Genomic DNA, 23,040 nt, shown 5'->3' with positions numbered 1-23,040 from the left:
CAAGCTTTCGCAACCAACGGTTGCTTCATCAGGAAAGAGGGAAGGAGAGGGAAAGATGAAAGGATGTGGGTTTTAAGGGAGAGGGTAAGGAGTCATTCCAATCCCAGGAGCGGAAAGACTTGCCTTAGGGGGAAAAAAGGACAGGTATACATTCGCATACACACACATATCCATCCGCACATACACACACACAAGCAGACATTTGTAAAGGCCTTTTCGCCCATCACTTGAGAAACATCTAGATTAATTCTAATAAATAGTGTAGTGTTCAACATTATATCCAGGCTACAGAATACTGTTCATGAAGTGTAGTACTGTAAATGCAGAGACAATTATTTTTGTTCAGAATCAGCCTTTCATTCTCCAGTGGACTGTTTATCATTTTGAAACTTCCTGGCAGATTAAAACTGTGTGCCAGACTGGGACTCAGAGACAGAACCTCCACTTCTGTTGACACTGCCCAGAAACACCATGATCCAGGTGACAGTCTAAGTCTGGTGCACTGTGTTAATGTGCCAGGAAGTTTCAATTACATGCATACCTAACTTATTGTGAAGAATTCAAGAGGCAACAAAATTAATACACTGCAGTTAATTTTGTGGACAGTGAATTTATTCAACATCACATACATTATTTAATAATTAATATAAAAAGGTAGACCTACTCTTTTTGATGGGTTTTATTTTAGCCTTTTCATGTGATAGTGTTTTTAAGTACTCATTTATAGTCTTACAACATACCCCATACTAGGAAACAAGTCCACATCAGTTAAAGAACAGCTGAAACAAAGTAGAACCATTAACTAAAACTTGGCATCATTAGTAATGAAAACAAATGAGTTTCCTCAAATTCAATCTCCAATACCTGAACATAAATTTCACAGAAAGTAGTATGAATAAATCAGGCATGTTAGTTAACATTTTTAAAGATGTAAAACTCATCTCATAGATTTTTTGAGGTTCTTCTCTTATTTACTTTTTAGTTTGTAGTAGTAACTGCTACTGCAGGGATGCTCTTCATAGATGCACCTGGGATAAGAAATTATCATCACCAGTAGTTGGCTAGTGCGACAGTAAGTGCAGAGGCATATATATCGTGCTTGCCCGACAGTGTCAGTGTCTCGACTAGATCCTAAATAAGGCCACACCATCTGATAGAGTCTGGGTCTGCGACACTTGTGATGATAATCAAGAATTTTATTCACCATTGATCATTTTACAATGATTTTGGCTTCGTCATACAGGATGTAGTTGTACATATGTAATAATAAAATAAACTATCAGTACATTATAGCACACATTTTAAGCATGGCAGTGTACCAGATTACACCAGGATAGTTTCTAAAAGTTATGCAATAAGCTGTACTGTAATATAATATAATATACCCAAAAAAGAATGTAAATGTAAATGTCATGTGACTAGGGCCTCCCGTTGGGTAGACCATTCGCCGGGTGCAAGTCTTTCGATTAGACACCACTTCGGCAACTTGCGCATCAATGGGGATGAAATGATGATGATTAAGACAACACAACACCCAGTCCCTGAGCAGAGAAAATCCCCAACCCAGCCGGGAATCGAAACCGGGTCCTTGGGATTGACAACACAGAAAACTTTTAAATGCGATTATCATCCTCAGGCATCTCAAAGAATTCTCTAATGTCATAAAATGGATGATCTGACAGCCAGCTGTAGCACTTAATTTTAAACAATTTTATATCCATTGACTGAACATGAATTAGCAGTTTATTGAACATTTTGAGTTGGTTTACTTTGTGGAAATTTCCTGTTCTTGCTAATTGGTGGCACGTCTAACTTACCCTCAGCTCTGTTGTTGTATTCAAGTATTTCCTCTCTGGCAACAAATTCTGAAATATTATTTTTAATATAGAGTACAGACACATAAATGTATAAATTTATAATTGTGTGTTCTGAGTCTGGAAAAAAGTGGACGACAGTGCTCCCTATGACCTGTTTTACATATTATGTGTACAACTTTTTTTTGTAATTTCAAAATGTTCTTGATGTGAGGGAGTGCCCCCATATAATCAGACTATATGAAATATGTGACTGGAATAGCTCAATGTATGTCACCCTAAGGTACTCCAGGCTCACTGCCTCCCAACAGTTTCAAGATAAGGTATGCCATTGGGATATTTTTTCACATACATGATTTACATGTTCCTCCCAATTGAGTTTTGAGTCAATGTAAATACCCAAGAGTTTTATTGACTTACTGCCTACTTCATTTGATATTCCCATTAAAAGTTGTTGGGTTTTATCAGGATTTCACAGGAGCTTATTGGCTGCAAACCAGCCCAGGGCCTTATTAAGTGTTTCTTTTGTTATGCTATTCAGATCTGAAGTGTTCTGATGTGTGATAAGTAGTGTTGCATCGTCAGCATCACATACACAAGGTGGGCTATGTTGTTAGGTAAATCGTTGAGAGGTACAATAAAGAAGAAGGGTCCAAAGATAGACCCTTGTGGTACAATTGTGCTGATTTCCATTACGGAAGAACATTTTGACAGAGACAAATTGTTTTCTGTTACTTAAATAAGAACTTATAATGGCGGAAGTGCTCCCTCTCACTGCATAAAACTCCAGTTTCCTCAGTAGAATGTAAACAGGAATGCAACTGAAAGTTTTGCTTAGGTCACATAATAACACTGATACCATGTTATTGTTTTCAAAAGCTGTTGAGGTTTGGTCAATGATTTCCAAGATGTCCCCTGTTGTGTTTCTCCCTTTGTGAAAACCAAACTGATTGTTACATAGGATATTATGTTTCTCAAAGAAGCTGCTTATTTGTGTGTGTATTAGTGCCTCAAATATTGTAGAGAATATTGGGACAATGAAGACTGGTCTGTAGCTTTTTGGAAGATGTTTGTCTGTTAGGCAGAAATGTTAAACTCAACAGTGTCTTCAGTGCTGTTGAACAAACATACATTATTCAGTGACATCATGTGTCAAACTCCCTCTCCCTTTTAGTTTGATTATCATCCATTATAACACAGTCACAACACAATGATGGTCAGATAATCATAACAGACATCCTTGTGATGGACACATCTCACATTAAACTGGAGAAAGAAAAAGCACTGCTTAATTATATCGGTATGTCCCACAAACAAACATGAAAGAGTGTATTTCAGTCTGAAAAAATGAATGAGTGCATTTACTATTATGTGGGCATAAAAGAAGCCTTAATATGGTACCCTAGATATGTTTTTGCAAAGGATAATAAGTTCTAAAATAAGGGAAAAATATGTCACTAAAATGCAAAGAGCTGAATTCTTGACTTACTGTTTATTTTTGTATAGATAGCTAGGGAATAATGTGAGAAAGAAAATGTTGTTTGTAAAAATGTAATTTATTGTAAATTTTTAGCAGATAAATTTAAAAGAAAAATATACTGAAAAGTAGAGCATGTATTCACTCACCATTTTTTTTCCAAATCATGTTTTTATAATAAATTTTGTTTCCTCATCAAGTTTATGTTTCATATTTCATTATCAGTTACACTCCTGTTATGGGCTGAATAAGTAATCTCATTTATTCCTATTGGGTGTGTATATTTACTTTAATGTTATGGTTAATTTGAAGCTTTTGCCTTGTTTTAATTTTTTTGGTTTTCATAAATATTGTTACAAATAATAATAAATAAATTGTGTGTTTTTCAGAATGTATGTTTCACATCCCATACACCTCACAAGAAAACAAAAATAGTAAGAGACAAAATTGAGACCATCACATATGAACCTGTGGGCCCAAATACATCTAAAACTTGGACTAAAAATTTGAAAATTCCAAGTTTGCCTCCATCCAATTTGAATAACTGCAATATCATTGATCTTGATTACTTTTTACATGTAAGCATTCTCCGTTAGACTCCATAAAGAAGAATTACTTTTATAGAGTTCTCTGTTATTAGTGATACATTTTTAAGACAACAGAGATAGGTGTGTGTTTGCAGATAAATGTTATATTAAATTGTTAGCAAAATTGTGTATTGTTTTTTATTCATTAATAATGGATTATGAAGTGTCATGTTTTAATGGTATTTGTGCCACATGTTGTTAGAAACTAATGATCTGAATATTATACATGATATTTATTATCATTTTTCCTGTTCCAGGTCAAAGCAGTTATCAATGGGCCCCACACAAACTTACATGTAAACATCCCAATAAAATTAGGAACAATTCCACTGTTAAGCTACATACCACCTGAATTATCCAAACAGCTATTGGACTCCACCATTCATACTCCACAGCTTCCTCCTTTGAAAGATGCTCCTGAAAAATTTCCACATCCATCCATAACTTTGGCACCATATCCACAACAGCATACACAGTACCCTACTGCGCCATATTCCTCAAATATTGCAGATATCATGGTGCCCAGCACAAGTCAGCAGGATATTACAAATGGACTGCCAAATCAGTTGAACATAATTCCATCTGCACCACCCCTTCCATACCCAGAAGTTCGTAAGTATCCTCATATTGTCTTGCTTCTGCCTATATTTAATCTGTATGATTGTGGGGTACAGATGATAAAACAAGTTACTAGAAGATAGTTTTCCACTTTTGATATGTACACTAGCAATTTGCTTAATATGCTCTTTCCAAAACAACACTACAACAAATATAGAAAAGTATACAGCTGAATGTTTGGTGTTCACTGAGCAGGTTACAGAGACAGAAAACTCACTTATATAGTTATGTTGTTTGTACATGCAATTAAATATTTTTGAAAAATCTATTTTTAGTTAATTATCATTTAGACATGTGTATGAACAACTTATTCATTGTCATACATTCTGTTCTAATTTCAGCTTTAATCACCAATTCAATATCTGTACTTTTGTAAAATCTGAAATTAACAAGATAACCTTCCGGTTGGATTCTAATCATATGTTTGAGAAACATACATAAACTCACTGAAAAGTTTGGAATTTAGTTTGGATCAACATTACACTAACAATGTTATCAGTTGTAAATATTGATTTCTCACGGAAATTGTAGCAACACTAGACCATTTTCTATACAAAATATGGAGTTTCAGTCTTCGATCACTATTCTTTATTTTCAATTACCGGTTTCGGGCTAGCTGCCCATCTTCAGATCATATGTTGTAGTTACAGAGTAACTTGTCCGTACAGAACACACATTCACTGTCATAAGTAAAGTAAATTTGGAAATTTACTTTACTTATGACAGTGAATGTGTGTTCTGTACGGACAAGCTACTCTGTAACTACAACATATGATCTGAAGATGGGCAGCTAGCCCGAAACCGGTAATTGAAAATAAAGAATAGTGATCGAAGACTGAAACTCCATATTTTACTTAATGAACGATCGCGGAATTCCCAGTGAGACAACTATGTCTAGTTTTGATTTTCTATACACTCCTACCACACCAAATACTTTTGGTTACACAAAATAACAATTCTGACTTCTACTGGTGGGAATGGTCTTGAGTTTATGCTACATGAAAGCAAAGAAGATATGTGACAATTTCCAAATAGCACAAAATAATAGTTTTATAAGTATTTCTTCTAATTTCTGTGGCCCACTGAGGAGAATAAAAATTACAAAAAGCGAACTATGTGGTTGTTCCAAAGCAATACTGTTGCATCAAAAACACAATCGAGTCCAAATTCAAAGGCAAGATCATCAGCAAAGTACAATATGTAGAACTGGAAGTGTATTTATTAGTGACACCAGAGTACACCCAGAGCAGAACAGGCTCCTAGACAGAGAGTTCAACTATTTACAAAAATGGAATATTCCAGAATGGTGATACCTATACAGACATTGAATATTCCAGAATATACAAACATTACAAATGTCAACAATGTAGGAAAAGACTGTAAAGAAGACACATTAAGTTGCAGACAGGCACAATTGAAAGACACTTACATAAATCTTTTGGCCACAGCCTTCATCAGCAAAAGAGAAACACACACCATTCACACACATAAGCAAGCACACCTCAAGCACTGTGTGTCATCCTAGCATGTTTGATTAGTGACAGAGATTGATGAAAAGATTAATACTCCTCTATTTCGGTATTCTTTATTACCTGCTAATGTATGGGACCAACACTCATGGTGACTGTATCTTCTGTACTTGGTCTGAAATTTCTGGTTGCCATCAAGTGCTGTGTCTCTTCTCATACTATCTGGCATATGCAAGAGATGAGGTCCTGAAGGTCTTCCACAACTGTGATAGGGATCACATATGATAGTTGGTCATGCATCTTTTGTCCAACTCCGAAAACATTCTGTCTTGTTTCCTGATGATGTTGGGCCCTGTTCTTCAATCATTTTTCTGTTATGTGGCATTTTTTCTGATTCCGTCCAATTTTTTCTTCTGATCGGCCTGGAATTTCTCCCAGCTATTGACCTTATTTTCGTTATCCCAAAGCTTACTGGGCTGTGCCATCCTAGAAAAAGTAATCACTTACCAAACGCCTCATGTCATCCCACCTATTGCATTTGGCAACTCAGTCGAATTCTTTTAGCCATTTCATCAGGCCCTGACCAGCGTCTTCAGCAAAGACTGATGGATGCGTGATGTGCAGTTGGCTTACTGCTGTTTTGGAATCCATCTGCCTCCTAAATGTATGTGTATCCTAGGAACAATGTACTGCTTATATTCCGGTTCATATCTGTGTAGGTGACATATTTTGTGTTGCCTGATCGGAGTCAAAGTGCTGTAGATGTTTTGAAATACATTGCATCCCCACCAAAAATCAGGACCACAATAAGTCCAAATCGAAAGGCAGGGTCCTCAGTAAAGTACACCACTTAGAACTGAAAACACATTCATGACTATTCATGCATCTTCCCACGTTATGTCAAATAACTGGAAGTATACTGTGTCGAATACTCCAGACTATACAAACATTACAAATGTAAAATATTTCAAGAACCTTCCAGAAATGATAAATATCAAGTAACAAATAACTGCTGGTGGTCAGGTTTGAATTAGTGAGCCACAGCACACCAGCCAGTGATGCTAACTCCTATACTTTTATGCCATACTGGATGCACCACAGCTCACAGCAATCTTACTCAATATATTGGCTACTCATCCCTCTCTCTCCATCATAATCTCATACTCTGGTTTATTCAAGCTTTCTGAGATGTGTAAAGATCAACAATTTGGTAATCTCATCTTTAGTGATTTGAAGTCCAACAAGTAACAGACACTTACTGACAAAAAAAGGGAAGCACCTAGAAGGGGAAGACTAATGGAAATGAAATTTCAAGGGTTGAGAGGATATGCGTGTTACTGCTGTGATTACAAAAGCAAGTCAAACTGACAAAAAACTTGGGAGCCTACTAATCAGTGTGATGCTGCACCCCCTCTGGCCTGGATGCATCCACTGATTCAGTTGGGAAGGTTGTTCAAATGGTTCAAATGGCTCTGAGCACTATGGGACTCAACTGCTGAGGTCATTAGTCCCCTAGAACTTAGAACTAGTTAAACCTAACTAACCTAAGGACATCACAAACACCCATGCCCGAGGCAGGATTCGAACCTGCGACCGTAGCGGTCCTGCGGTTCCAGACTGCAGCGCCTTTAACCGCACGGCCACTTCGGCCGGCGGGAAGGTTGTTGTAACTGGTCCTTGATATTTTGGATACTATCACTGGGATGGAGTTGACATCCAAGCTGATGCCACACATGTTATATGAGGTCCAGATCTGGGAATTTTGCTGGCAATGTGAGTACCTTAACATCACGCTGACAGTCCATGGAGACATATGACATGTGGAGAAGTATTGTCCTGTTGAAAAATTGCACCACACCATTGTGGCATGAGAGGTGGCACTTGAGAATGCAGGATCTCCATAACATACAACTGCGCCATTAGAGTTCCCTTAATGACTACCAGTTATTACCTGAAATCATACCCTGTAACTCTGCATATCATGATGCAGAAGTAGAATGACACATCTCCTCAGATCATCACAATACTCACTGAGAATGGTCATGTGGAATAGTGCAGAACTGCAATTCATTACCAAACAACTGCATTTCATTGTCGAACACCATGCAATGCCATTCATCAGCAGTCCATGCTTTCCAGTGATTGCTCCACTCCGAATGCTGCTGTATGTGTTGCAGTGTCAATTGCTACCTCTACATAGGATGTTAACTCCCTAGTCTGGCTACTTCTAGTCTCTGAATGTTGCAGGAAGTCCATTACTTGTTCTCGGATGGCAGGTGGAGATGTCGAGGGGCTATGAAGTGCTTGTTGCACAATACAGCAATCTTCCCTTGTGGTGGTCAGACATGGTTGACTGGACCATTGTAACAAATATGCCTGCCGTCATTTCCATCCAGCCCATTGGTCCACTGTCACATGTAAATTCCCCACAAATGTTGATACTGCATGATTTAGGTGACTTGCCAAATGGAGATCCACAATGAGACCTTTTTCAAACTCTGTTAGGCACTGATAACACTGTCTTAGATCAATATGCAGCATCTACTCGTCCTTCGCAGTGGTCACTCAACATCTGACACTGTTCATGCCCATTATACACCCTAACAGTCCTGATAACACACCAAATGTGTGCAACACTAATGTGCTTTGGTTGCTGTTCTACATGCCACAGAGGATTTGCAACTCTGATCATTTGTACACCTGCTAATGTTATGTACGTGTATGAAGTGACATTGACAATGACCATGTCTTCTCAGTGCTTCGTTTATACTGTCTGGCAGTCTATTTGTGACAACTTTTAAAATGATTTTTTTCCATGAGGTATTCTCAGTATTGATTTCATTTCATTTGGATCCAATTAATTTCCATTTGCAGTTATTTTAAACTTCAAGATCGACAAAAATATGGATACAACCTTCAGGAATATTTTAGTATTTTATACTGTTATTATTATAATGAATCCAATATTAAAAGTATGTAATGAAGATATATGTATTAACGTTACAGAAAACAGAAGGCAATTGAAAAAAAAGAATAAAGCAAATGGCCAACTCACAGAATAAGGAAAGAAAAAATCTTCTTCTTCTCTCACAAAAAGTAATGACAGGAAAAGAGAGAGAGAAAATAATGAGAAAGTGTTCAAAAGAGGGTCACATGAAAATGAGTAGGTAGTTCAAAATACCACTGGAATACAATGACAAGACTGAAACTGTGGTATAACCACAATGAGGTTCAGGCATTTGTTAAATCATATGGAGAATCAGACTGTGTGCAAACATTCAGTGAAACTATTGCCAGCCTCTGCTGTTAAGTTGCAGAGCATGTTGCGAAACAGAATCAATGTTAACATTAAACATTTGACACATCTCATTCCAGTTTCATGTGAACTGTTAGTACTCATTTCACTTTGACCTAGCTGTTATTGTTTCCTTGTTAAATACTGGTATTAGGTCATGTATCTCAGATTCATACAAGTGTGGTAGTCATCATTTAACCAACATTTTGTCTTCTTTGATCACTCCATGAAATCTCAGCTGCTCTAGGGATTATTCCATGCAATTTCAAATGTAACGTAAACTAATTTTCTTGAAATCCTTCATTAGATGTTGTTAGTGTTTTGACAGCCCAATGTGCCTGCAGCTATTACATATGACAATCCTAGGTTGAAATAACTGTGAATAGCACTCACGTGCATATTCTGTTGTTGCATAGTAATTACATAGTTACTTCCAGATAATTTACAGCATATTGTATAACTCTGTTCATCTATGGTTGGACTGCGTGTTTTTCTTTTCCATCATCCCTATGTCTTTTCATTTTTTAATATTTATCCTTTGTTTTTCTCTTGATAAATACTGGTAAATGTTTTTCAGTTCATATGTCTAAATATGTTTTTAATAAGTACACTTTAACTGTCACAAATATTGCAGTTATTTAATTCTTACTGTTATTTTGCATTAGCACACTGTCAGACTTTTTATTATAATGCACAACTGTACTGCATATGCTACTGCTTAGTGTGTGGTAGATATACTTCATGTACCACTATCATTTCCTCTTTCATTTTCCATTCACAAAAGAACAAGTGTTCATAAGCCCCTGTGTAAGCTCTATTTTTTCTGATTTTTTCAACCTGGTCGTCACTAAATAAGTACCTGAAGGAAAGTAATAAGTTGCTTGACTCTCCTTGAAATGTGTCTTCTCAGAATTTTAAGAGGAAACAGAGATGCACAGTACCTCACTTACAGTGTGTAACAGTGGAGTTAAATGAGGATATCTGAGACACTCTCACACTTTCTTAACAAACCCATCATGAAATTAGCTGTTGTACTTTAAATTTTATCTTCCCTTGTGAACCCTCCTTGTTCCATGTTAATGAGCAAAATACAGCAGTTTGTCATATGTTGGCTTTGAAGATGTTGGCTTTGAAGAATATTTTCTTTCATTTCATTGGAAGAACACTAGGAAATGTATCTCTGTTTGGCATTTGCCTTTTCTCCAATTAATTTTATGTGGTCGCTCCCCTCTTACATGTTTTGTAGTTGAAATGTTTCCAGTGATTCATTACCACCTGAGTTATCAAACAATTAATGGAGCTCTCTTCCTGTTTACATACAGTATTTTAAATTTGCTTATGCTTTTGTAAACTGATAGGCCTTTCACAAAGTGTTGCTCCTTTGCATATCTTCCTGCAGTTTAGCACAATTTTGTAAAACTGTGACTTCTCTGTCTACAACAGCATCATAATCATATGTGAACAGCAAACAGCCCAGTAATACTTCCTTATCGTAAACCTGAAGCTGCTTTTACACTATATAATTTCATCTTATTAAGAATGTTGTAATGTATTCTGTCTTGTAAGAAATCTTGAATCCAGCCACAAAGCTAGTCCACTATTCTGTATGCTCATATTTTGGGCACCAGAAAGCAGTTCTGCACTGTGTTGAATATCTTCCAAAAATAAAGAAAAATGGTGGCCATATGAACACTACTATCTATTGTTTCCTGAATGTTATGCACAAACAAAGTCAGGCTGAGTTTCAAAATACCACTGTTTGTGGGATACATGCTGATTCCTCCAGAGGTTTTTTTGATATCCAACTCTTCAATAGACTGACATCAGTGATATATGCTTATAGTAATGTACATTAGTCTGACAACTATCCTTTGAAATGGATATAATCTGCAACTTTTGACATTCACTTGGAATGTTTCATTGCTCCAATAACATACTGTAAGTTTCTGCTTGAGTGACATAAAATCTTATAGATATCCAGTCACATCCAGTCACTTTTCCTCTGTTGAAGAAGTTTAGATGATATTCTATTTCACTGTCACTTATCTTTGTATCTGTCATTTTGGGATATGTGCAGTGACTGAAAGGAGGAACCATAGTAAGATGTTCCTAAGTGAAACACTTTTGGAAGACAGAATTCAGTACCTTGTCCTTCTCAGTGTCACCCTCCATTTGGATGCCATATGATAACAGAGAAAATGTATAAAGGACTTGTTTCCATTTGCTTTCCTTACATAAAAACAAAAGTCTTAGAATTTTTGGCACATTCGTAGACACATATTTTGTAGTTCATTGAATATTTATTGCTCGTGAGAAGTGTTAAGTTAAAATGGGAGTAAATCTAACTGACCAGTGATGCAGAACAGGTGGACCAAGAGAAGTATGTAATACTGAATTCTGTCTTTCAAAATCATTTCATTGTGAAAGAGAGTAGTATGCTTCCTCCTTCCAAAGGCTGTATGATGCCAAAGAAATTGATATTGAAATAAGTGATAAATTGAATAGTAATCAAATAATTCATTTAATAAAGGAAAGAACCTTTATCTAATGAGATACTGGCATTGTTCTATATAGGTTATGCAAAATAAATTGCTTTCCTTCAAGCAAATATATAAATACACCACTACAATTGGCATCTAGCTTATCCTAGCTTGTTCTAGCCAGCACTCTGTTCTTAGTGGTACATGGACTATACTACTTTAACACACTGAATGTCATGATGAAATTTTGACCATGCATTGCTATGCCACATTTAAATCACAAATATTACCTCTGAAGCCAAGTTGATTTTTTGCATCAGATGTCTTCTTTTGAACATGTAGAATTAAGTTACTTGATAAAATGACATTTTATGACTGATCTGGACTGATAACAAGTGTGAGCCAAATATGGCTCACGTGGCCCAACAACAACATTTTAACACAATTATAATCTTTAGCCACATGTGGCTCACATGATTTAAAACCTCAACAGGTGCAAAAATAAATAAAAACACTTTTCAAGAAATGGATTTCAACACTTAGTTTATTTGATTATATTAGCTATACATAACCATGAACCATAGACCATAGACCTTGCTGTTGGTGGGGAGGCTTGCGTGCCTCAGCGATACAGATAGCCGTACCGTAGGTGCAACCTCAACGGAGGGGTATCTGTTGAGAGGCCAGACAAATGTGTGGTTCCTGAAGAGGGGCAGCAGACTTTTCAGTAGTTGCAGGGGCAACAGTCTGGATGATTGACTGATCTGGCCTTGTAACACTAACCAAAACGGCCTTGCTGTGCTGGTACTGCGAACGGCTGAAAGCAAGGAGAAACTACGGCCGTAATTTTTCCCGAGGGCATGCTGCTTTACTGTATGAATAAATGATGATGTTGTCCTCTTGGGTAAAATATTCTGGAGGTAAAATAGTCCCCCATTCGGATCTCCGGGCGGGGACAACTCAGGAAGACGTCATTATCAGGAGAAGGAAAACTGGCATTCTGCGGATCGGAGCATGGAATGTCAGATCCCTTAATCGCGCAGGTAGGTTAGAAAATTTAAAAAGGGAAAGGGATAGGTTAAAGTTGGATATAGTGGGAATTAGTGAAGTTCAGTGGCAGGAGGAACAAGACTTTTGGTCAGGTGAATACAGGGTTATAAATACAAAATCAAATAGGGGAAATGCAGGAGTAGGTTTAATAATGAATAAAACAGTAGGAATACGGGTAAGCTACTACAAACAGCACAGCGAACGCATTGTTGTGGCCAAGATAGACACGAAGCCAACGCCTACAACAGTAGTACAAGTCTATATGCCAACTAGCTCCACAGATGACGAAGAAATTGAAGAACTGTAGGATGAAATAAAAGAAATTATTCAGATAGTGAAGGGAGACGAAAATTTAATAGTCAAGGGTGGCTGGAATTCGGTGGTAGGAAAAGGGAGAGAAGGAAACGTAGTAGGTGAATATGGATTGGGGGTAAGAAATGAAAGAGGAAGCCGCCTGGTAGAATTTTGCGCAGAGCATAACTTAATCATAGCTAACACTTGGTTCAAGAATCATCAAAGAAGGTTGTATACATGGAAGAACCCTGGAGATACTAAAAGATATCAGATAGATTATATAATGGTAAGACAGAGATTTAGGAACCAGGTTTTAAATTGTAAGATATTTCCAGGGGCAGATGTGGACTCTGACCACAATCCATTGGTTATGAACTGTAGATTAAAACAGAAGAAACTGCAAAAAGATGGTAATTTAAGGAGATAGGACCTGGATAAACTGACTAAACCGAAGGTTGTACAGAGTTTCAGGGAGAACATAATGGAACAGTTGACAAGATTGGGGGAAAGAAATACAGTAGAAGAAGAATGGGTAGCTTTGAGGGATGAAGTAGTGAAGGCAGCAGAGGACCAAGTAGGTAAAAAGACGAGTGATAGTAGAAATCCTTGGGTAACAGAAGAAATATTGAATTTAATTGATGAAAGGAGAAAATATAAAAATGCAGTAAATGAAGCAGGCAAAAAGGAATACAAACGTCTCAAAAATGAGATCGACAGGAAGTGCAAAATGGCTAAGCAGGGATGGCTAGAGGACAAATGTAAGGATGTAGAGGCTTATCTTACGAGGGGTAAGATAGATACTGCCTACAGGAAAATTAAAGAGACCTTTGGAGAAAAGAGAACCACTTGTATGAATATCAAGAGCTCAGATGGAAACCCAGTTGTAAGCAAAGAAGGGAAAGCATAAAGGTGGAAGGAGTATATAGAGGGTCTATACAAGGGTGATGTACTTGAGGACAATATTATTGAAATGGAAGAGGATGTAGATGAAGATGAAATGGGAGATAAGATACTGCGTGAAGAGTTTGACAGTGCACTGAAAGACCTGAGTCGAAACAAGGCGCTGGGAGTAGATAACATTCCATTAGAACTACTGACAGACTTGGGAGAGCCAGTCCTGACAAAACTCTACCATCTGGTGAGCAAGATGTATGAGGCAGGAGAAATACCCTCAGACTTAAAGAAGAATGTAATAATTCCAATCCCAAAGAAAGCAGGTGTTGACAGATGTGAAAATTACCGAACTATCAGTTTAATAAGTCACGGCTGCAAAATACTAACACGAATTCTTTACAGACGAATGGAAAAACTAGTAGAAGCCAACCTCGGGGAAGATCAGTTTGGATTTCGTAGAAATATTAGAACACGTGAGGCAATACTGACCCTACGACTTATCTTAGAAGCTAGATTAAGGAAAGGCAAACCTACATTTCTAGCGTTTGTAGACTTAGAGAAAGCTTTTGACAATGTTGACTGGAATACTCTCTTTCAAATTCTAAAGGTGGCAGGGGTAAAATACAGGGAGCGAAAGGCTATTTACAATTTGTACAGAAACCAGATGGCAGTTATAAGAGTCGAGGGATATGAAAGGGAAGCAGTGGTTGGGAAGGGAGTGAGACAGGGTTGTAGCCCCTCCCCAATGTTATTCAATCTGTATATTGAACAAACAATAAAGGAAACAAAAGAAAAATTCTGAGTAGGTATTAAAATCCATGGAGAAGAAATAAAAACTTTGAGGTTCGCCGATGACATTGTAATTCTGTCAGAGACAGCAAAGGACTTGGAAGAGCAGTTGAACAGAATGGACAGTGTCTTGAAAGGAGGATATAAGATGAACATCAACAAAAGCAAAACGAGAGTAATGGAATGTAGTCAAATTAAGTCAGGTGATGCTGAGGGAATTAGATTAGGAAATAAGACGCTTAAAGCAGTAAAGGAGTTTTGCTATTTGGTGAGCAAAATAACTGATGATGGTCGAAGTAGAGAGGATATAAAATGTAGACTGGCAATGGCAAGGAAAGCATTTCTGAAGAAGAGAAATTTGTTAACATCGAGTATAGATTTATGTGTCAGGAAGTCGGTTCTGAAAGTATATGTATGGAGTGTAGCCATGTATGGAAGTGAAACATGGACGGTAAATAGTTTGGACAAGAAGAGAATTGAAGCTTTCGAAATATGGTGCTACAGAAGAATGCTGAAGATTAGATGGGTAGATCACATAACGAATGAGGAGGTACTGAATAGGATTGGGGAGAAGAGGAGTTTGTGGCACAACTTGACTAGAGGAAGGGATCGGTTGGTAGGACATGTTCTGAGGCATCAAGGGATCACAAATTTAGTATTGGAGGGCAGCGTGGAGGGTAAAAATCGTAGAGGGAGACCAAGAGATGAATACAATAAGCAGATTCAGAAGGATGTAGGTTGCAGTAGGTACTGGGAGATGAAGAAGCTTGCACAGGATACAGTAGCGTGGAGAGCTGCATCAAACCAGTCTTAGGACTGAAGACCACAACAACAACAACAACATAATATTATTTAGCTATGTACAGGGTGCACCATTGATAGTGACTGGGCCAAATATCTCACGAAATAAGCATCAAATGAAAAAAACTACAAAGAACGAAACTCATCTAGCTTAAAGGTGGAAACCAGATGGCGACTTGGTTGGCCCGCTAGATGGCACTGCCATAGGTCAAACGGATATCAACTGCATTTTTTAAATAGGAACCTCCATTTTTTATTATATATTTGTGTAGTACGTAAAGAAATACGAATGTTTTAGTTGGGCCACTTTTTTCGCTCTGTGATAGATGGTGCTGTAATAGTCACAAACGTATGAGTACATGGTATCACGTAACATTACACCAGTGCGGATGGTATTTGCTTCATGATACATTACCCGTGTTAAAATGGACGATTTACTACTTGCAGAAAAGGTTGATATCATGTTGATGTATGGCTATTGTGATCAAAATGCTCAATGGGCGTGTGCTATGTATGGTGCTCGATATCCTGGATGACATCATCCAAGTCTCTAGACCTTTCGCCAGATAGTTACATTATTTAAGGAAACAGGAAGTGTTCAGACACATGTGAAACATCAACCACAACCTGCAACAAATGATGATGCCCAAGTAGGTGTTTTAGCTGCTGTCATGGCTAATCCACGTATCAGTAGCAGGCAAATTGCATGATAATTGGGAATCTCAAAAACGTCAGTGTTGACAATGCTTCATCAACATTGATTGCACCCGTACCATATCTCTATGCACCAGAAATTGCATGGTGATGACTTTGAATGTCATGTACAGTTCTGCCACTGGGCACAAGAGAAATTATGGGACGATGACAGATTTTTAACACGCATTCTATTTAGCGACGAAGCATCATTCACCAACAGCGGTAACGTGAACTGGCATAATATGCACTATTGGGCAACTAACATCGCCGGATTTCTCTCTGTGGGGAAAGCTGAAGTATATTTGCTATCGTGATCCACCGACAACACCTGACAACATGTGTCAGTGCATTGTCAATGCACTTGCAAACATTACAGAAGGCAAACTAGTCGCTGTTGAGAGGAATGCCGTTACACGTATTGCCAAATGCATTGAGGTTGATGGACATCATTTTGAGCATTTATTGCATTAATGTGGCATTTACAGGTTATCTTACTGTAACAGCATGCGTTCTCAGAAATGATAAGTTTGCAAAGGTACATGTATCACATTGGAACAACCGAAATAAAGTATTCAAATGTACCTATGTTCTGTATTTTAATTTAAAAAACCTACCTTTTACCAACTGTTCATATAAAATTGTGAGCCATACGTTTGTGACTATTACAGTGCCATCTATCACAAAGCGAAAAAAGTGGTCCAACTAAAACATTCATATTTCTTTACATACTACATGAATATGTAATAAAAAATGGGGGTTTCTATTTTTAAAAAATTCAGTTGATATCCGTTTGACCTATGGCAGCGCCATCTAGCAGGCCTCCCATAGCGCCACCTGGTTTCCCCCTTCAAGCTAGACAAGTTTCGGTCTTTGTAGTTTTTTCATTTGACTCTTATTTCGTGAGATATTTGGCCTGGTCATGATCAATGGACCACCCTGTATAATATTATTTACAATTTTTTACTTGGTCTGACAATGTTCATGAATAAAGATTTTAGAATATTCTGCTTCTTTAACACAGCATTGTGCATGTCACTAAAACACTCGTTGCACATAAAACTGTCACATTTATTGCATTTAGTGCACACCCTCTTCACTTTCTTAGCAGCATCCTTTTGTTCTTCTGTTCTTCACAAGTGCTTATATAACTGCCTGAACATCTTCTTTGACTGCTCTGCTTTGGACCGTGTACTTTCTCAAGGTGATGGCTGTTATCTTCATGGAATGGTTGTAGTGTTGCTCGTGGTTGTGGATCTATGGCATTGAATAGCAGTAGAGTCAAGGGCTCCCTGAAAGGAATTATTTGTATGCAAGACTTGGATTCTTTGTTTGCCAAGTTGTACAGCACTTGACCATTTAGAACAGATGTTCCAAAAAGGATTTCAAAAACGATCTTTCTGTACCATTTAACCGTATGCTGAAATTAGGAATCAATTGAAAAAATGTTGAGTGCTACGAACATGTGTGTGTTCAGTGGAGCAACCACTTTTAAACCCATACTTGAAATGCATTATCTGTGAGCCCTATGAGGCTCACAAGCCCTCTAAATGCAACTCTGCATGTGAGCCAGTTATGGCTCACATGTCCCACTGTACAATACACAATCCAAATATGGCTCACGTAGCATCACAAACCGTGTAACTGTGAGCCAACATTGGCTCATGTGGCAGTCAATGTGTTAATAACTGAAATTCCAGAACATTGCTCTACATGCCCTAGCACTTAACTAAATACATTTTAACATTTTCTTTTCCTGCCTCTAATCTAGGTGATCTACTTATCTCTCTCAATATGACATGTAATGACCATTCTCTTTGAGATATTCGTTCTCCAACAGTCAGCATGTTACGATTCTTTCTCTGTCATTCTTGAGGTCCCTGGCCAAAAGCTCTATGTAGCATGTTATTAAGTATTTTGAAATACAGATGATGATTTAAGGTTGAAATTACATAAAATAAGGAAAAGCAACCACACGCCTATGGCAGACTGTTGCATGGTGCACAGAAACATATAACAAAATAGGGTATTCATACTAGCTTCCAAGCTCTTGCTCTTTCTCCAGTAAAAGTACGCACAGTCATACACACAACCACACAGATTCCAAAATGCACACTCCCGGGGTCACTGCGAGTTTAATTGTTATCAAATTATTATTAAATACTCAGCTTAGCCACAACTGCAGAAGCTAGTGTTCGGGTGTGTGAATGTGTGTACTTTTAGTAGAAAAGAGTAAGAATTTGAAAGCTAGTGTGGGTACGGTTTTCTGTTACATGTTTCTCTGCATCGTGCATGAGTCTGCTATTGTTTTAAGATTGAAATTGGTTGAAAATAATAATAATTAATAAAGTGTCTGTTTTTGACAGTTTTATGATAATTTATGTGAATCTTATCTTTTACTATATTACATGTTGAGGGAATTTGTGTGCAGCCACCATTAATATCAGTACTATTTATGTTTTTCATTGCAGCACCTCCTTCTTATGAAGAATGTGTGTATGGTGTCAGTAATATTGATGATGAAGAAGATTCAAGCCATGTTCAGGAAGAAGACAGATTTATTCCTAGGTATCCTACATACAACCTACATTTTGAAAAGTAAGTGCAATTATATTTTGTTGATTTCTGGATGGAATCAAAGATGAGCTTATACTTTTGTTAATCAATTATGGCACAAATATTTTTAGCTATGTCATGACATATTTTTTTCTACTAATTAATTTTCACATCCAAAACAGGATATAGTCACCAGAACAGTTACACTAAACACCAAAAAAGATAAATAAATAAAAAAATACCCTGTGACCAAATGAGGATCAAGCCCAAAATGTTTGAATCTGCAGTCTTGTTCCATTGACATCATCCCACAAATTTTCTTCTGATGAGCATTCTTAATGACAAAAATATATTTTTACTGTAAATAATAATACCATCTATCACCTTTATGATAGATTTACATACAGAGAAATATGTATTACTGCAAACATTAAATACCATGTATGTAAAGATATGATGTGTTAAATAGTTAATGTAACTGCTCTGATGAGTTGGTGGTGTTCAATTCATGGATTATTTCCTAAAGCTCCCCTCCTTGTCTTGTGGAGAGGCAGCATGCCTGATGGTTGCAAGTGATCTGCAGAAAAGACAATATGCTTGGTAGCATCATGTAGTTATGAAGAGTTAATATTCGGAATGGCATTTATGTAGAAGTAGGGCCATGAATGTAAAATGACAGAGGAAGATATAGCTTAGCCTCTCTCAATTTACCATACTTCAATCCAAATTAAGTTGTAACATATTTGTCACTTAGCACAACACAGAGAAGCATAGAATATAAAGTATAATCCCTCACTGATTTAATATAAAATTTTATTTAAAGGCCATACCCACCTAGTATCAGAGCTTAAATATTATCCTATGGATCAAAGAACAATAGAACCTGAAACATAAGGCATGTGTAGCCAAAAGGCTCTATCATTGTTCTCAAAGAGCTAGAGATCAAGAAAGATAATATATGCAAAGGCACAGAGACTGTCAAAGAGAGTACAGATGTGCAGTGTTTGATACAAGAATGAATTAGTGAGAGCAGTATCTAAAAATTAAATTACAGTGTAACATGTGGGGAACACCATACAAGTTCATGAGTGAGTACACTAAGATCCCAGTGACTTTGGCCATATTGGTCTAGATTTGTTAAAATGTCTCAGGAAAGGAAACCAATAGCAGAATATCTCTCCAACAAACTCTACCCTGCCAATGAACTGCTCAAACTGCTCAGGACGGACATAGAAACCTTCTAGATTCTAAAATATATAGATCCTATCTTTCTTATCAGTGAACTAGATTTTAGTAAAACCCCAAGGTCAGTTACTCCATATGCATGCAATTTGATTAATAGTCGCTTGTGAGGAATGGTATCAAAAGCCCTCTGGAAATCTAGGAATATGGAATCGATCTGAGATCCCTTATCGACAGCACTCATTACTTCATGGGAATGAAGAGCTAGCTGTGTTGCACAAGGACAATATTTTCTGAATCCATGTTGGTTATGTATCAATAAGTCATTTTCTTCAAGGTGATTCATAATGTTCGAGTACAGTATATGCCCCAAAATCCTACTGCAAATTGAGGTCAGTGATATGGGTCTGTAATTCAATGGGTTACTCCTGTTTCCTTTCTTGAATATTGGTGTGACCTGTGCGACTTTCCAGTCTTTAGGAACAGACCTTTCATCAAGTGAGTGGTTGTATATGATTCCTAAGAAAGGCGCTATTGTGTCTGCATTCTCTGAAAGGAACCTGACTGGTATACCATCAGGATTGGAAGACTTGCCTTTCTTAAGTGATTTCAGTTGTTTTGCAACACCTAAGATATCTACTTTTATGTCACTCATGCTAACAGCTGTTCTGGTTTCAAATTCTGGAATATTTCCTTCATCTTCTTTTGTGAAGGAATTACGGAAAACTGTATTTAGTAACTCCGCTTTAGTGGCACCATCATCGGTAACATTTCCATCGCTATCGCACAGTGATGGTATTGACTGTTTTTTACCACTGGTGCACTTTACATACGACTAGAAACTCTTTGTGTTTTCTACTGTATTTTGAGACAATGCTTCATTGTGGAAACTATTAAAAGCATCTCGCATTGATGTCCACACTAAATTTCAAGCTTCTGTAAGACTTAGCCAGTCTTGGGGATTTTGCGTTATTCTGAATTTGGCATGTTGTTTTTGTTGCTTCTGCAATAGTGTTCTGACATGTTTTGTGTACCATGGTGGATCAGTTCCGCCTCTTATTAACTTATGCGGTATGAATCTATCTATTGCTGTCGATACTGTATCTCTGAATTTGAGCCATATCTGGTCTACACTTACATAATTAGCTTGGAAGGAATGGAGACTCTATCTTAGGAAGGCATCAAGCGAATTTTTATCTGCTGTTTTAAATAGATATATTTTGCGTTTATTTTTAGTGGTTTTGGTTGATATGGTTTTGAGCCTCACTACAATGACCTTGTGTTCACTAATCCCTGTATCTGTCATGACACTCTCTATTAGATCAGGATTATTTGTGGCTAAGAGTTCAAGTATGTTTTCGCAACCATTTACAATTTGTGTGGGCTCTTGAACTAATTGTTCAAAGTAATTCTCAGAGAAGGCATTTAATACAATTTCGGAAGATGTTTTCTGTCTACCACTGGCTTTGAACATGTATTTTTTCCAAAAAATTGAAGGTAGATTGAAGTCTCCACCAATTATAACTGTATGAGTGGGGTACTTATTTGTAATGAGATTCAAGTTTTCTTTGAACTGTTCAGCTACTATATCATCTGAGTGGGGGGGTCTGTAGGAGGAGCCAATTATTATCTTGGTACGGCTGTTGAGTATAATCTCTACCCATAGTAATTTGCAGGAACCATCTATTTCAACTTCACTACAAGATAAACTACTATCAACAGACACAAACACACCACCACCTGCTTTATTTAATTTACCCTTTCTGAACACAGTTTGCACCTCTGTAAACATTTTGGCAGAATTTATCTGCGGCTTTAGCCAGCTTTCTGTTCCTATAATGATTTCAGCTTCAGTGCTTTCCATCATCGCTTGAAGCTCTGGTAGTTTTCCAACACAGCTACGTCAATTTACAACTACAGTACCGACTGTTGCTTGGTCGATTCTTGTTGTTTCTTTGCCCTGTACCCTTTCAGACTGGAGTCCTTTTTTATCTTTCTCAAGACTGTCTATCCTAAAAAACTGCCCAGTCCACACCACACAGCCCCTGCTACCCATGTAGCCGCCTCCTGTGTGTAGTGGACACCTGACCTATTTAGCGGAACCTGAAACCCCACCACCCTATGGCACAAGTCAAGGTATCTGCAGCCTACATGGTCGCAGAACTGTTTGAGCCTCTGATTCAGACCCTCCACTCGGCTCTGTACCAAAGGTCCAGAATCGGTCCTGTCGACGATGCTGCAGATGGTGAGGTCTGCCTTCATCTCACTAGCAAGACTGGCAGTCTTCACGAACTCAGATAGCTGCCAGAAACCAGAGAGAATCTCTTCCTATCCATAGCGACACATGTCATTAGTGCCGACATGAGCCATCACCTGCAGTTGGCTGCACCCTGTACCCTTCATGGTATCCAGAAGAACCCTTTCCACATCTTGGATGATTCCCCTGGTATGCACATGGAGTGCATACTGGCTTTCTTCCTATCTTTAGCTGCATATTCCTAAGAGGCTCCATCACCCGCCTAACATTGGAGCTACCAATGACACCCTCTGCACTTGTCTGGACCTCTCAGGAAGACTAGCCACTGCCATAACAGGTGAGGTCACCCTTGCTGGCTCAGAGGTACTTTCAGCAGTGGGCAGTACCTCAAACCTGTTACAGAGGTGTAAGGGTACAGCCTTGCGGCCAGCACCAAATTTCACCTTTCGCCCAGGGATTCACAACCCCGCCACAGTTTGCCAGTCACCGTCAGGCAAGTGTCGACCGGCAGGGACGTCTGAATCTGAGGGGGCAGTGGCATCAGTGAACCCAGGTGATGCTAGAGGTTCCAGAGGCGCCAAAGCGCTCACCTTGGGTGTCCCAATATCACCGTGGCCCAGGGCAACAGCCTGGAGACTGTCGACCACAGCCAACACAGCTTCCAGCTGTTGACAGACGGTGGTCAATTCCCCCTGAATCCCTACACAACAGGTGCAGTCCCTATCCACCCCTAACAATTTTCTTCCCCCTCTTTTATTTCACAAGCCGTTCAAAACAAACAGAT

General features: G+C 38.0%; 1 protein-coding gene across 1 annotated transcript in view; it reads left to right on the top strand.

The window, feature by feature from the left end:
* LOC126157479 (arrestin domain-containing protein 3-like) overlaps positions 1–4,937 on the top strand; it is an 84,822-nt gene extending 79,885 nt beyond the window's left edge. Inside the window, exons 5-7 of the mRNA XM_049916377.1 lie at positions 3,681–3,869; positions 4,136–4,533; positions 4,838–4,937. Of these exons, the coding sequence (XP_049772334.1) occupies positions 3,681–3,869; positions 4,136–4,533; positions 4,838–4,937 (687 nt within the window). The remainder of the gene's footprint in view (positions 1–3,680; positions 3,870–4,135; positions 4,534–4,837) is intronic.
* Positions 4,938–23,040: the final 18,103 nt, after the last annotated feature.

This window comes from Schistocerca cancellata, chromosome 2, assembly GCF_023864275.1.
Source record: "Schistocerca cancellata isolate TAMUIC-IGC-003103 chromosome 2, iqSchCanc2.1, whole genome shotgun sequence".
In the NCBI taxonomy this organism is placed as follows: Eukaryota; Metazoa; Arthropoda; class Insecta; order Orthoptera; family Acrididae; genus Schistocerca; species Schistocerca cancellata.
Note: the sequence above shows the minus strand (reverse complement) of the source record. Positions and strands in the feature narration are given on the sequence as shown.